This window comes from Oratosquilla oratoria, chromosome 42 (assembly GCF_046742065.1).
Source record: "Oratosquilla oratoria isolate Oo_2021 chromosome 42, ASM4674206v1, whole genome shotgun sequence".
Lineage (NCBI taxonomy): Eukaryota > Metazoa > Arthropoda > Malacostraca > Stomatopoda > Squillidae > Oratosquilla > Oratosquilla oratoria.
This window is the reverse complement of record NC_134818.1, coordinates 5,451,064-5,466,490: the sequence shown is the minus strand read 5'-3', so window position 1 is coordinate 5,466,490 and position 15,427 is coordinate 5,451,064. Positions and strand designations below refer to the sequence as shown.

The 15,427-nt window shown below is 40.0% G+C and overlaps 1 protein-coding gene across 1 annotated transcript in view; it reads left to right on the top strand.

Annotated features, from left to right (window-relative positions):
• Positions 1-15,427, top strand: part of LOC143021347 (uncharacterized) — a 172,313-nt gene that overhangs the window by 64,092 nt on the left and 92,794 nt on the right. The window contains exons 20-32 of the mRNA XM_076178775.1: positions 2,556-2,767; positions 3,466-3,602; positions 5,265-5,416; positions 5,572-5,748; positions 6,325-6,533; positions 7,050-7,162; positions 7,679-7,989; positions 8,458-8,636; positions 10,461-10,612; positions 12,459-12,583; positions 13,897-14,193; positions 14,515-14,708; positions 15,231-15,402. Coding sequence (XP_076034890.1) covers positions 2,556-2,767; positions 3,466-3,602; positions 5,265-5,416; positions 5,572-5,748; positions 6,325-6,533; positions 7,050-7,162; positions 7,679-7,989; positions 8,458-8,636; positions 10,461-10,612; positions 12,459-12,583; positions 13,897-14,193; positions 14,515-14,708; positions 15,231-15,402 — 2,430 coding nt within the window. The remainder of the gene's footprint in view (positions 1-2,555; positions 2,768-3,465; positions 3,603-5,264; positions 5,417-5,571; positions 5,749-6,324; positions 6,534-7,049; positions 7,163-7,678; positions 7,990-8,457; positions 8,637-10,460; positions 10,613-12,458; positions 12,584-13,896; positions 14,194-14,514; positions 14,709-15,230; positions 15,403-15,427) is intronic.

The window sequence follows — 15,427 nt, the reverse complement described above, 5'->3', positions numbered from 1 at the left end:
TGAGCCCCATTTGCAGGACAATCCATTAAACTGGGAAAGCCCATTCTACTTTTTTCGATCATGTCGTCTATCGCTGCTTGACCAATGAACAAGATATGAATAACAATGTTTCTTAGAGATTGCAAACTTGGTTTTCACCTAGAGCGGGATGCTGAGGACGGTCAGTGGTCGCACAGTGCACCCAAAAATAGCTAAACGGTCATCCTAGAAAAGACGTTATGATTTGTAAGGATGAGAATGGATAGGCTCTCCGGGTGCACGGCGGTATTTAAGGCTCACGGAAAGCATGTTCATCCTCATCTTCATCACTGTGATGACAGCAACTCACTACTATGCCACTGAAGAAGTCACTGAGAATCAAAATCGCGATATGGCAATACAGATGACCTCCTGCTGAGAAATCATCTGAAACTCTAAAAAAAAAAGACACAAAGAGAATGATTTAAAGATATAAAATGCTGAACTAGCCATCACATTTAACGATACATGTTCAAGAGAAAATTTGCTAATTTATACCCAGAGTGTGTGTGTTATTCACCATTGGCTTGGGTCACGTGTCGGACTCGTGATCGACAGTTATTTCCTTCCCAGAAGAGAGCTCAGAGCTCGAACATGACCGATCTGTGGGTAATGCTGTGACCTTACATGCACACACACACCCAACTCCACGAAAGTTGGAGTAATGACTCGCAGCGCAGTGATACTAAAGTTATTTCAGTCCTGGATGGGATTTGAACCCGGACCGCCGTAGTGGTAGCCGGGAATTCTAACACTGCGCCATCAAGTGTATGTGTATATGTGTGTGCATGCAGAAACAGAAAGCAAATAATTTAAAGTACACTATAAGAGAGACTATTATGGATATCAATAGAACTTATTTTCTAGGATACGTTACAGTAGTGTGTATATTTATGATATAAAGGCATGTAATTATTCTACGGAAACATTGTTTACCTAATTTTCTTTAAAAGACAACAGCTGAGTTAATTAGTTCATGTTTTCCCTTAACCAAAGTTATCTTGAAAGTTTGAAAAATCTATTATGCTAATCTCTAACTAACGACTGGTATTGAACAAGCACTGGAAGAGATTCGTTATGAAGTAACATAAATTCTCTGAATATCTACTAAGTTTAAGGACACAGAAACTGTAGAATGTTAATTTTGATTATTTCGATTAGTAATGTCTCCTTGTCAATTTAATAATTACGGACCTAAAAATGTAGGATTATTCCATAACCATGTGGACAATAATGATGTATTATTTTCCCTCGATGAGTAGTGTCAATAATTTGATACAAGGAGAAAGTAGTAAAAAGAGGGTAAAATGTGGTATTAGAATAAAGGACACGTGACAGGACAAGTCATATATTTTGTGTAGTTTCCAGCCTACGGTACAGTTTGTTGATATATCAGCTGGAAGAAGAAATTTATGGTGAAATTCAAGGTATTTAAATTCACGATTTTTTTCATGAACTTGAAGATTTCGGGAAGATACGTCAGTCACAAAAGCATTCGAAAATTTCTCATTTCCAGGGTTGGTACTCTCATTTGTCAACACTCCTTTCTCTCCAAATTCAATATTCCACTATTTTCATTTTATTTAATATATTAGTAATTTCAATTCTACTCAGGATCAGAATATTCTATTTATATATGAAACCCAAGATTATATATCCCCCGCTTTACCTAAAATGTAATACATTCTAAAATTGTAGAAAGAATGAAGTAGGATAATTGTTTCCTCGAGTTTCATTCACTGTTATTTTCAAATTTAATCAACACTCCTTTCTTTACATTTTCAATATTCTTCTCTTTTCATTCCATTGATTATATCAATTATTTCATGTTTTTAGTGTCAAACTCAAAGTATTCTGTTTATCAACTTAAAGTTGACAGTCTACATCACTTTACCTAAAGTGAGATATAACTAAAGGTTATGGAAATAACGAAATAAGATAATAATGATTGTTACCTCGTGTTTCACTGACTGGAAAATCGCAGCCCATCAAAAAACTGGCAACGATCCTTGCGCTTTCCCATAGATGTTTCTGGGAAGAAATCTAGGACAATTGTCTTTGTTGTATTAGATTTAGTGTGGCATTGTGTGTCAGTAGCTGAAAGTGGTAGATGGCCAGCTGAGATGATTCTATAGTCTGTCTTTGACTCTTGCAAGACCACCATTAACAGGTACCCATCATCAATCCTGTGAATTAGGATAAAGATATATGAAACCAGTCATAGGAATAGTTATAAGGGTTATTGAATATGTACTTAGTAAATGCCCAACTTTTTTTTTAAGTGCAATCCTTTTCTGTCTTCCAATGGATTGTCAATGAGGTCTGACAGCCCACACTTACGCTTAAACAGACAATTTTACTATGAGCAAGCACATCTGACTTGTAAAGGGGCCAGTCTAGAAGCAGATTTTCTTTTATTTAAATGTGGAGTGTATTGTGACCTCTGGTGATATTAGATGATATATATTTGTGACTTAATAGACTTGCCATGCAGAGACTCTTGTTTAACTAATCCTTTGGTTACACTCCTGTGCCAGGGACCTTACCTACAGCCGTTTGATCTGACCCTGGAGGATTCTAGGAATGTCTCCATCAGCAATTTGACAAAGCACATTAAAGCTCTGGTTGAAGGGCTTCCTCGCCTCTGCCCAGAGGGTCTTTGTGGCCACATCAGGACCTTAGAGGGCAAAACTCTGGAAGAGATGGTCACCCTTGCCCTCAACATCTCTGCTTGGACCTTTAAACCAAGGTAGGACCTAATCGTTTCTTAAGTTAACCTAACTCACTCAAATCAACTTAACCCTCAAGATCATATATTTCTCTTGAGCCGAGTGAAATGATCAGGCAGAACAAAGACCAAAGGTTTCTGAGAGCTGAATGAATTTGTCTGGCTGACCAGAATGAAATACTGAAATATCATCATTGTGATGTTTAATCCTTAGAGAATGAAATAGGATAGCCTGCTTAGAACAGTGGGTAGCATTTCTGGTTCAAACATGGGAGATTTCAGCCTGGCCAGGTGGACTCTGTCCTGTCATGGGAGAGAGGATTCAGAAGGATGGATATCAGGGGAGCTGGAGGCGTCTGTGTCATGGGACTGCCTCCCATACTCTCCAGCCAAACGGCCACAAGAAGCCTTGCCACCCCTTCGGATCTCATTCTCACCACTTGCTATCTCTCCTTTGGAACCTACATTTTCCTTGTCCCCTCTGACGTGTTTGAGGAAAGTTTGAATTCGGCCGATCAGAACCCTTTGTTAGTAGGGTTGAGTTGGGGAGGGTGAGGTGATCATAAGGGTTACCAACATGATATCCCTCCTGAGGTCTAGTAGCCATGAAAAGTGTCCAGTTTCTTTGTTAGTTAATGGAACATGAACTGGACACTTCAAAATTCCAGAGGCTTTCGCAAAGAAGTGGAGACCTCGATTCTAGCAATGTTGCATTTCAGGACATCCCTGCACATCGCGGAGGAATTGTCATACATCCTCCTGCACAAGTTTACGGAGGACGCAGTGCTCAACCACATTTCATATTTCTTCACACACATCACGAAAATCTCTGAAGCCATCATTCAACATTTTGAAGGTAGGTCAGATTTCTCTCTCTCTCTCTCTCTCTCTCTCTCTCTCTCTCTCTCTCTCTCTCTCTCTCTCTCTCTCTCTCTCTCTCTCTCTCTGTGTATGTGTGTAAATGTGTCTGTGCATGTATACACCCACACAGAAGCAGAGGAGATGCTTCCAAAATGGTTTCCTGAAGATAACCTTCCATACTCTCAGATGTGGCCTGATGATATACTCCAGTATCCCCTCTTCCTACAGGGAGCATAATTCAAAGGAGCTTTCCACTTTGAAGGGCATGACAAGATACTGAAGAGTACACTGGAGACAGTAAAAGGATTTGCCCAAAACTAGGCCCTCTAGAATAATATGTAGACTTGATATTTTCTTGTGTATACAGGTGGATTATAATGGTATTTCTTGCAAGTTGCATCACATGGCATAGAACTTTTGATACCACATTAATTAGCACTAACTTGATTGAGGAGTTAATTTCACATGTAGGAGGGACTGGAGGTGAATCATAGAGGGAGGCAAATAAAAATGTCAGGGGGAGTGCCATGAAAAATACTTTTGTAATGATGAATGGAAAGAAGACTATATGGAGGAAGAATTGTCTATAATATTGTAGAGGAGAGACTTGGAATTTAAAGTGGGCTTGTAGTCTTTTGTTTGAGATGGTATGTTTAAGAATTATGAATAGGGTTAAGAATGGATAGTGATGTGCAGGTGAGGTGGAAATGGAAAAAATGCTGGCAGATATGGTTGATCAATGAATGCTGTGACGGTTTGGGCATATGGAAAGAATGAGTGTAGAAAGACTAGCAAAGAGTGGATGAAGAGATCTTGAGGGACCAACAATGAGGTAGGTGGATGACATAAAGAGGACATTGGATGCAAAAAAGAATAGCAAGGAGAAGAGTGTTATAAAGAGATGAGGAAACTGTGATCAGAAAAGATATTCTTGTCTATATATTCAAGTGGATAAAGAAGGTGGGGTTTTCATATAATGAAATGATAGGGGTAAACCTGATCTGGCTTTTAGGCCATGATGTGGAATGTGGTACGTAGCCATAACCGGCCCAGTTCATCGTCGACTAGAACAGGTCTTCTCTGGACTACAGCTGATCTGCAAATCTTCAAAGGGTCGGCAAAGGCGGCTGGCTCAGCTGTACTTGTGTATATATATATATATATATATATTTATATATATATATATATATATATATATATACAAATATATGTATATATATATATATATATATATATATATATATATATATTTTAATATATATATATATATATATATATATATATGTACGTATATGTATATATATATGAGTATTATAAAGACTCAGTGAACACATTTGCTATTTCCACCCGTTTCCCCTCCTCTCTCACCTCCTCCCTTCTTCTTCCTATTCCTCCTCCTTTTCTTCCTCTCTTCTCGCTTGTCCATCTCATCCTCCACCTTCTCCTCAGACTACTCTTCCACATTTTTCCTCTTCCTTCATTGCTCTTTTTTTTGTTCCCTCCTCCTCTTCTCCCTCTTCCTAGTACTCATTCTTTTCATTTGGCCTTGGCAAAGGTCAGAAAGCCCCCTCCTGCTTCATGATGTCTGGTATTAGCTAGAATATAGGTCAGTTGAAGAACTGATGAATACTTAGTTTCCATATCCATTTTCTTGCAGGTGGCGGCACGCCCTTGGACATTCTTGGTCCAGTGCCGTTCCTCACAATGGAAGATGATGAGAGTGATGACACCACTGCTGAGCGCTCCCCCGCCAGCCTTACCCTCTTCCTCCTTCAGGAGGCGTTGAATGTAGTCTCCGAAGTCCTCATGGTAAAGATATAAACACTAAACATAGATGACAGGTGCACCCCTCACAAGAACAACTGTGACACTATGTTTGCATTAGAAAATCCAGAAATATAGACTCATTCTTCCCTTCTCCAGAGTGTCACTGACACGTGCTTCTCTTCCTCCTCTCCCGACAGACTCGAGACTTTAACTCTAGCGCCTTCGTCAGTGGGATGTGCCAGCGAGCCCAGAACTCCATTTATGTGGTGGAGAGAGTCTGTTCTCTCTTGACACAGGCGACGACGAACCAATCCTCATCGTCCTTTGGTAGTCTCCCTGCTTCTTCAGTGTCAACAGCCATCATGAATGCTATAGTAAGTCTCCCATGGGTATGCCATTCCTCCTCCCATATAATCTACATTATAGTGAAAGATGTGTTTGCCTGTCCATCTGTTCATCACACTCTACCCCAAGAGGCATCAAGGATATAAGCCAAATAACCATGAAATCATGAGCATTATTGGAAATTGTGTAGGCCATGCAAAAGAGAGATAGAGGGAGATAGAGTGGTATATATACATACATACACACACACACACACACATATATATATATATATATATATATATATATATATATATATCTATATATATATATATATATGTATATATATATATATATATATATATACAGAGGTAAGTATATATATATAAATATATATATATGTCTGTAGATAGATTATGTATATATACATATATATATATATAGATATATACAGTATGTACATGTATGTATGTATGCCTGTATTTACTTAAGCATAGTTTACAGGAAAGGAGCAATGCTCATTGGGTCCTGTCTCCTATGTATGCATGTATGCACATGCATTTGAATGTGTGTGTCTTATCTGTTGTTGTTTGAATACGTGTATGTAAATTCAATTTTTCCAACAGGAGGACTACAAGAATCTGTCCTCTCCTTTGGGTGCTACGACCAACCTGACGGATATGATGGAGAGCTTAATCCACCTCTTAAAGGTCCTGAAGTCCAACTTTCCAGGCGCTGTCTATCAGGATGTCGTCAGGCTCGAAAAGTTCCTCAACCAGACCCACCAGCAGTTCCAGAGCTACATGGAGAATTTCATTGACTTTGCTGTCACTGGGTGAGTGAATTCAGGTAAAATCACACACACAAGCTGTGGTAGTGTGAGTTGGTACAGAGTAAACAAGCTCATCCTTAGCTAGAGAGAAGGTGTCATAAGAGCCTCATTCCATATATATAGAAGTTAATGATTAAGGAAGATCTTGACTCTGGAGTGGGTGGTGGGAAATGAATGGCATGACAACAGAGTAAAATAAAACATATCACAGCCACAGAGAGGGTGAATATAGGGAAGGAAACTCCTACCATGATGCCAGAAAAGGTTTACCCCAGATGACGTCATAGTTGCTATTTGCTATTGACACACCGATTTGGAGCAGCACTCTATCTGTGGTCAACTATTGGTGGCTTCTGACTGACATTTTACTAAATTCTACCTTACAATATTTTACTGGAAGCAAATTTGTTGGATGGTGTAAGAAAGTTGAAAGTTGTATCTTACAACATAACTTGCTATTGATTTCCTTTGTCATTAGACCCTTGATGACAAACACTTTCCTCCTTTCTTTCCCTACAGTCCAATGTCAGTCCTAGAACAGTGGGTAGACAGTGTTCCGGAACTGCAGAAAACCAGGAATGAGCTGGGGGCTGTTGTCCTTTGGTTCAACCGGACCCTCCCGAACAACGCAAGTAAGTGTTCCAGGGCACTAAGTGATTATCAGGTGTTAAGGTGCAGTTTGTATACCTGGGCAGATACATTTTTTCCTTTCTAATGTCAAAAAAGCAATAAAGTAGGAGGAGGAGGAAGAGGGAAAGGAAAAAGTGGAAAGGGAGGTGGAGGAGAAGGTGGAGAAGGAAATGGATGATGATGTATAGGAGGTGGTGGAGGAGAGAATGGAGGAGGAGGAGGAAGAAGGAGGTTGAAATGGAGTAGAACATGGAGGAGTAGAAGGTGGTGGAGATGGAGGAGGAAATAGAGGTGGAGGAGGAGTTTTGAACATGAGCAGCAGCAGCAGCCCTAGGTGGTTTCCCTTGGTTTTATTTTCTTAAGATCTGGCTTCATCAAATAGTGGATCTCTTGCTAGTTTACAGCTCCATTAATTCCATTGTAACTGTATCTAATGGTGACTGCCATCAGCTGACTTCATCCAGCTGGGGGACTCACCATTTCACTGCAATGTGTTCATCTTGAATATCATCCTCCAGGTCAAGTTCTGAATGAGCTCGCCCCTACTGAGGTTAAGGATATGCTGTCACTTTTGAACGAGACACTGCCTGACTTGATAGACCTGATCCAGTACAACCTCGACCCAGAGACGTCCTTGGCCATCAATGCCACCTTTGACCCGAGTAACCTCACCCTCCATGACCTCTGTAACAAGACCTCAGCCCTGCATCAACTCCCTACGCGCAACATCACGGACAACATCCTAGAAAAGTGGTGCTCCTTTAATTTCTCGGTCACCATCGAGGCAGTAAAGGACACTCTTGGATTGGAAGAGTTGCAGAAACAAGTGGTAGGTTCTCTGAAACCTCTCATTACTGTACCTGACTAGTTGGATTATCTTGTAGTAGTGGACTCTGTATGATTTTGTTGAGCCGAGGGCCCCTAGGTCTCAACCTGTTCATACCAGGGACTGCTCCTTATTTGGTTAATGAAATGTCTGGCATCAACAAAATCAAGAGTGCAAGATGTACATAGATAGATGCAACTTGCTGGTGTAGTGGTTAGTGTCTCAGGCTCCCATGCTGATAACGAATTTGCAGTGTGCTTGCAACATGAAAGCTTTCACTAATACTCCAAGTCATTACTATTCTGTGACTACAAAAAGATGGGTGTGTGGTGTGCGGAAAAGATCACATTCGTACCTTTTGATTAGACTGTATAAGCTCTGAGCTCTTATCTGGGAGGGTAAGAACTGCGTATTAAGCATGTGATCCAAGACCATGATTTATCACACGGATATATATATTTCTTTGCACAGCTCTGTGGCTGCGAGAATGTGAGCTTGAGCACAATGTGGAGAGCTGCACAGAGTGTATTCCTACGTGTTAGAGGTCTTGCCGAACAGCTGAGATCGAGTGATATTCCTCCCAGCCTTCTGCAGCTGAAGGAGCTGTGGTTCTCCCTGGCGCAACGATTGGCATCCCGTTGGAACTCCTGGTAGGTCCTCCTTGAGATATGTTTTCTTCCAGGTAGGTTTTTTTTTGTATCTGTATGTAACCAAACATAACCATATGCAAACCCTTAATGCACCATGTAGCATTCACATTCACATTACACACGATCAAGTATGTCTACATGACTAACAGCACAGTCCCAAGGTGACAAATCCTCCCCTTCTTGCTGACACCAGCAGAACACTACATCATTTTCACGTGAATGTCACAACACAGTAACCTATCAGAGCCAAATGCCTGATCTAGATATTTACATCTAAACAATTCACACACTAGTAAGAAGACATGTGAATGATATTTTGAGGCAGCCCGAAGCGATATCTCCCCGTCTTCTCTTTTTCTGCCTGAAGAGATGGAAAGGGGGGGTTGCTGATTAAATGAGGCAGTTTTGCTGTGGATGTGCTGTGTCTTGCTGCATTGCTCCTGACCCAGGGCAATGGGCAAGATGCAGGGATGACCCATCTTCCAGGAGGAGCCAAGATGAGAGGGAGGGAGGGAGGGATGGGGTGGTGAATGGGAGTGGAGTGGGTGGGGATGAAATGGCTGGGAGTGGAATTGTGCCTTTTGACTTTGGTTACCTCCCTTGTAAGGGGAAAGGAGCCCTTGCTATATGTATGTATATATGTAAGTAGACATAATTATAATCAACTAATCACACACAACATTTACTAAGTTGTATTATGAAATTCCATGACTATGCATTTTAAGGTAATAATGAAGATTCTAAAGACTAGTTGTAAACCTCAGGTATGAATGCTGACATATGTAAAATTGTATGTTAAACCCCAACCCTCGGTACACAGAAGAGGACTATACAGGCCAATCTTAGGTGGGATCCTCCATCAAGAGTTCCTACAGATTTTATCGTATTAATAGATATTCAAGCAGTGATGGGGTTTCCTTACCCCTACACGACAATGAACTGGGTGAATCCAAAACCCCGGATTCATTTCTCCAAAAAGGTCTTCTGCTAGGTAGGCCTTCCCTCAGGTAGGCCTCCCCTAGATAGTTAGTCATTCTCAGGTTAGCCTTATCTTCCAGATAAGTCTTTTTCTTGTAAAGCCTAACTTAAGATAGTCCTTCTAAAAGGTTGGTCTTCCCTAAATCAGGTATTTTTTTAGGTAGGGCATCTCCCATGCAGGCCTTTCCCCAAATATGCCCCACCCCTCAGATAGGCTTCCAGTGTAGGCCCTGACTCAGTTCAGGATTTCTGTCAGGTAGTCCTTTATCCCAATAAAGCCCTCTCGCAGGAAGCTCCTCTTCAGGGTAGGCCTTCCCTCATGTGTGTAAGTCTTCCTCCAGGTAGGCCATCACCATTGACTACACCCTCAGTATAAGACTCTTGTCACTGATTCAATAGGTTATCCTGCTTCCTTCTCCCTTCCCCGTAGCACTCTTGGCATGAAAACCACACCAATAGTTCAACAAGCTACTAATGTTGTTTGATTGCGCTTTCAGAGGAGAACCCCCATCCTTGCAAGTTGGCCATAACGAGCAACTCCACCACTGTCTTGAAGGGTCTACCCTGTCATTTGTAAAGAGCCAGTGCACATTGCAAATTCAGTATAGGCCAACCCCACCCCTGTATTGTATTGGGCAATACCCATCACTGACCAGTTCGTTTCTCCTTCTGCTAAATAAAATTGTGTGGCATCAACCAAAACAAACTCTCTTAATGGTCCCACAGGAATCAATGTGATATAAACTTGCCCCGTCTCTTCATCACACTTTCTCCTCGTCCTCAAATACGACCTCATCCTCGATCCTCACTTATTATTTTATCTCTTCCTTCCCGCATCACGTGCAGGGATGAGGAACTAAGAAAGGAGGCCATGGAGGTGATCCTTGGCTGGATGATGGAGGGCGAGAGTGAGGTGGATAGCGAGGTGTCATTCAAAACAGTGCAGCTCCTGATGGAGCGTGCAAAGGTCCTCCTCGGTTTTGTCCTCAAGGCAGAAGGTGAGATTTGACTATCTCCTTTAACACTTACCTCCAAACTGCTGCCATCCTCACCTCTTGTGCACTTCATTGCATTGCTTTTACCCATATCGATTTTCAACTTTCTCCTCTCATATGCATTCTGAAACTTCGTCACTAATGTCTTAGGCCCTCATATGACTCAGCCATAAGCACAGTATCGCCACAATAACTGGCTCACCTTCCACTTACCTCTTCTCTCATTAACCATCTCCAACCCACTGCCCATCGCCCTTGCATTTACTTCCCACACCACCTATTTTATGTACACACTGAATATCCATTTTCCTACAACACACCATTAATGCAGCCCCATCTTCACCTTGAATCACTCACTCTCACCATATCCAATCCCAACACGAGCTATACTGCTTATGTAAAAGCTTTTGACTGCCCTTAGCAACTTTTCCTCTATCCCATGCATTTGCATAACATCCCACAATGCCCTCCTGTCGACCCTGTCATAAGCATTATTTAGTCATAGAACCAAAAAGCATGATTACTTTTTGCCAAAAATTTCTCACATATCTGCTTTACTACTATAATTTTATCTATGCATCCTATACCTTACCTAAAACCCTGCTAATAATCTCCAAATACTCTTTCTTTTCCCCTCTGAATCCTGTCAATTATTTACTACCTCCCATATGCCTTTCCTACTACACTCAACAGACTGATGACCCTTTTAAAACTGTTACATTCACATTTGTCCCCTATTCCTCTGTAAATTGAAACTACAAACACTTTTCCAGTCCTTTGGCACATTCCTTTTCCTTAGGCACACATTAAACAGACTCATTAACCAATCCATGGTAACAGATCCTTTCTTCGTCAGGTACACTGCATGACACCCATGCAACTCAGGCACCTTCTCAGCTTTCAGTGCTCATTGTATCCCATCTTTATTATAAAGGCCTGTAATTATCTTCTCCTATCATAGTCATTTTCCTAGCACCTTTCTCTGCCACGATCAATCCACGATCAAACCTCTTCAACATTCAGCAATTCTTTGAAATAACTACCTTTTTTCCCTTCCCGCCTTCACTTCCATTAACATCTGTATATTTGCACCTTTTCCTCTCTAACTGGATTCCCAGTCTCATTACTCTGTCTCATTGAGTCACCTTTTGCGACAGGCATGGGAAACACAGTGGTGGAATTCTTTTCCCCCACCACAAGGTATCCAGAAGAGGTAGAATCATAGGAGTAGTCAAGAAGAAGTTCAAGAGAATGTCATAAGGGAGGGACATCTGTACTACAAAAATGTCATAATTGCCCTATAGGTAGAGATTTTTTTGAACTCACTCCAAATAATGTGTGGCTCTGGTCCATAGCAACACCTTAAATAATTTCCTAAAGTATTTGCTGCACATTACTATGTTGTGAATACTGCAACATGGACTCTATGGTAACAAAAACTAGTGAAAAAATAATTGTTTCAAGCTGGACCTAGATTTAATTTATGAATGGATAGACAAATGCTCCACTACAGCATAGTTAGTATTGGTATCAATGTTTCAAAGTGGTGATTGAATGAAAATAAAGATAAAATGAAGAAGAAGAATAGGAAAAATAAAAAATAGTATGAATAGATTTTGCACCTTTGCCGGTACAAAATGATAGAGAAATAAACAGATAAATGAATGCACAAATAATATCTTTCTAGATAGACAGGAAAAAAATAAATAGATAAACAAATGGAATTGATGTAGAAAGAAACAAAATAAAGTAGAACAGACCAAAACATAATAAGTCTAAATAACATATGACAACTCATGCATAAAAAATAGAAAGAAACAAAAACCAGTAATTCACTTATATCCTACAGGAGCTGAAATTCCGATGTCACTGAAGGATGACCAACAGCTCTCTCTCTTGCTGACACTCCTGACGACTTCACTTCCAGCAGCAGTCAAGGACGTCCACAACCTTTTGACCACAGATCCTCATGAAGTAAGAGCTTCTGCTGGGTTGATGCCTTCTTTTTTAGGGAAATCCAACTTATGTATATATATATATACAGGTAGTCGTCGACTTACGACCGAGTTCGGTTCCGACAGACGGGTCGTAAGTCGATCTGGACGCAAGTCGGTCTATATATATATATATACAGTATATATTACCCTTTATATAATATTTATATATATATATTGTATATTTAGCATACTGAAATAATCTTAGCATCTTTGAACTATGTTGTATAGTATTTTTAACTTTTTTATAATTTCATCTGATTTTCTTTGGGAAACGTAGCCAAGCCTAAGCATATTGAATAAAATCCTATCATCTTTGACCTATGATATTTAATACTGTATTTGTTAACCTTTGTATTATTTTACCATCAGACTTTCTTTAGGAAACGTATGCATACTGAATAAAATCTTATTATCTTTGAGCTACGTTGTTTAATATTCATTAACTTTTTATCATTTTCGTTAGGAAACGTAGCCTAGGCTTATGCATACTGAATAAAGTCCTGTCATCTTTGACCTACAAATCCTTTTTTGTTGGTTACATTAAAATCATTGTAAAGCAAAATTAGGAAAAAAATATTTCGAAACACATTCTTTTCGTTTACGTACTGTACCGAAAATATTGTTATCGAAAACAGACTAGGTATAAACAAAGTTTCCTGTTACATTTTATTAATTGCAAAACATAAAAATACAAAATGCTGTGCCGAACATTTTGTCATCGACAACAGACTAGGTATAAAAAAATACTGTTACATTTTATTAATTGCAAAACATAAAAATACAAAATGTAAAAAAATGTAAGGCAAAATTAGGATTTTTTTTATTTCAACAAAACACATTCTTTTCGTTTAAGTACTGTACCGAACATATTGTTATCGACAACAAACTAGCCTAGACATAAAAAGTTTGTTATATTTTATTAATTGCAAAACATACAAAAATACAAAATGCAATGCAAAATTAGGAAACATTTTACTTCAAACAAACAAAATGAAAGAATATTTAGCTGGCTGGGATGCTGACACTGCCGGCAGCCTGCAAAAACTATCGTACTCGCGTCTCGCAGCGTGCGGAGTAATGTACTGCACTGCCAGGCATAACATTGCAATTCTATTACTTTATTAAATGTTAGATATTATTGCACCATCTCGTGGTCGTAAAGTTGATCAGTCGTAAGTCGCATAGGTCGTAAGTCGACGACTACCTGTATATATTTACAGTTGCAAAAAAATACCACATGCTTTTTTGCTGGACACCTTTTTTTACTGTATTCTGTTGTATGTTTGACAGATTTTCAAATCGCTAGTCAGTGCCAGTGCCGACCTCAACTCGATTCCCAACGTCAATTCTAGCCTCTTTGTCTTGCGGAATCAAATCTGCAGTCCAGATGCTATCGCAAACATTTTCAACATTTCTGAAATGCTTGGAAATGACATAGGCACCAATGCAAACACAAATATCTCCAACAAGACAACCAGAAATGACATAGGAGGCGGATTGGATGAGGTTCGACATCAGCTTTGCTCCCTCAACTTTGAGGATTTACTGGACGAGGTCCGGGAACTTGCTCTTCTGCCAGAGATTAAGGTGAGAATGATGCAGATGTTCTACTTGTCAGTGTGAAAGTGTACTAATTGGGAAGATGTTATAAGTGAAATATGTATGCTGTAATGTCTGCTAATTTGTTATTTTGTTTGTTTATTTGCCTATGTGTGCGTTGCTTTGTTTTTTATTACATTATTATTTTTTTTTTAATCTATTAATTTATTTTATTTTATTTTTTTCATTCAACCTTGTGAAAGACTAGGTCTTCTGTCGGCATGCTTGGCCAGTGGATGGGTTGTAATCCTTTAATTTGTGCAACACACTGGGGTATTTTATGAATTTTTGTCTCTTCTTACAACACAGAACACGTCGATGCCTTCGACCTCCGACCTCATCAGTTCTGCCATCAGCTTGCATGATTTCTTGGAAGCCCTTTTCCAAGCAGAGAGCAACACTTCTACCCTGGTGGATCCTGCCTCCTTCCTCAACCTGCAGAATTGGCTTGACCTCCCTCAGGAGCTGTTTGGTGTATCTGTTGACGTCTACTGGAACAGAAGGTTAGCATTACACCTTGTTCTCATTGTTGCTTCTTTCTGTCCCAACGTGCCCATTTAAGTTGCCCATAATTATGAGCTTTGCGTTAGGTGGCAATTCATCTCAAGGATCATGTAATTGTTCATAGAAGTCTAGTTTCTCAGTGAGAGGTCTGCTCCTCTGCACTCTGTGGTACTCAGTCATGCCAAGCAGTTTACTCTCAATCTTCAGTGTAATGACAACAAATTGCTCGCTTACAAAGAAGGTTCTTTGAGTGTTGTTAGCCAGTTTGGGGGAAACCAGAAAGGCAACTCCATGCAGAGAAATGTCATTGCATCCCTTGTGCACTAAAAGATAGTTTTTGTGCACTCTTTAGCTGCCCTCTCCTTTGAGTATTGTCTCACAAAATCAAAGAAGCTGAATGTTTTTATCAAACATCAGCTCCACTATTTCTTCAATCTTAACATTTGGTATTGATACTTTTGCAGCTTGAATCATCCAACATCCATACATTTTCTCATGAATATTTTATTTGCAACACTTAGTGTCCTCCTGCTGGCGACAGCTCTGGAACCCCTGATGGCCCAAAGCCGAGAGAATTCCACTGAGGGGGAGGTGGTTCGCCATCTGATTGATGTCCTCAACGCTGGCCTCAGGAGCCTCAACTTCGTCTTCTCATTTACCGAGGGTGGCAATGTTTGGAACAATCTCTATGAGGTAAGGATACAAACACACACACATG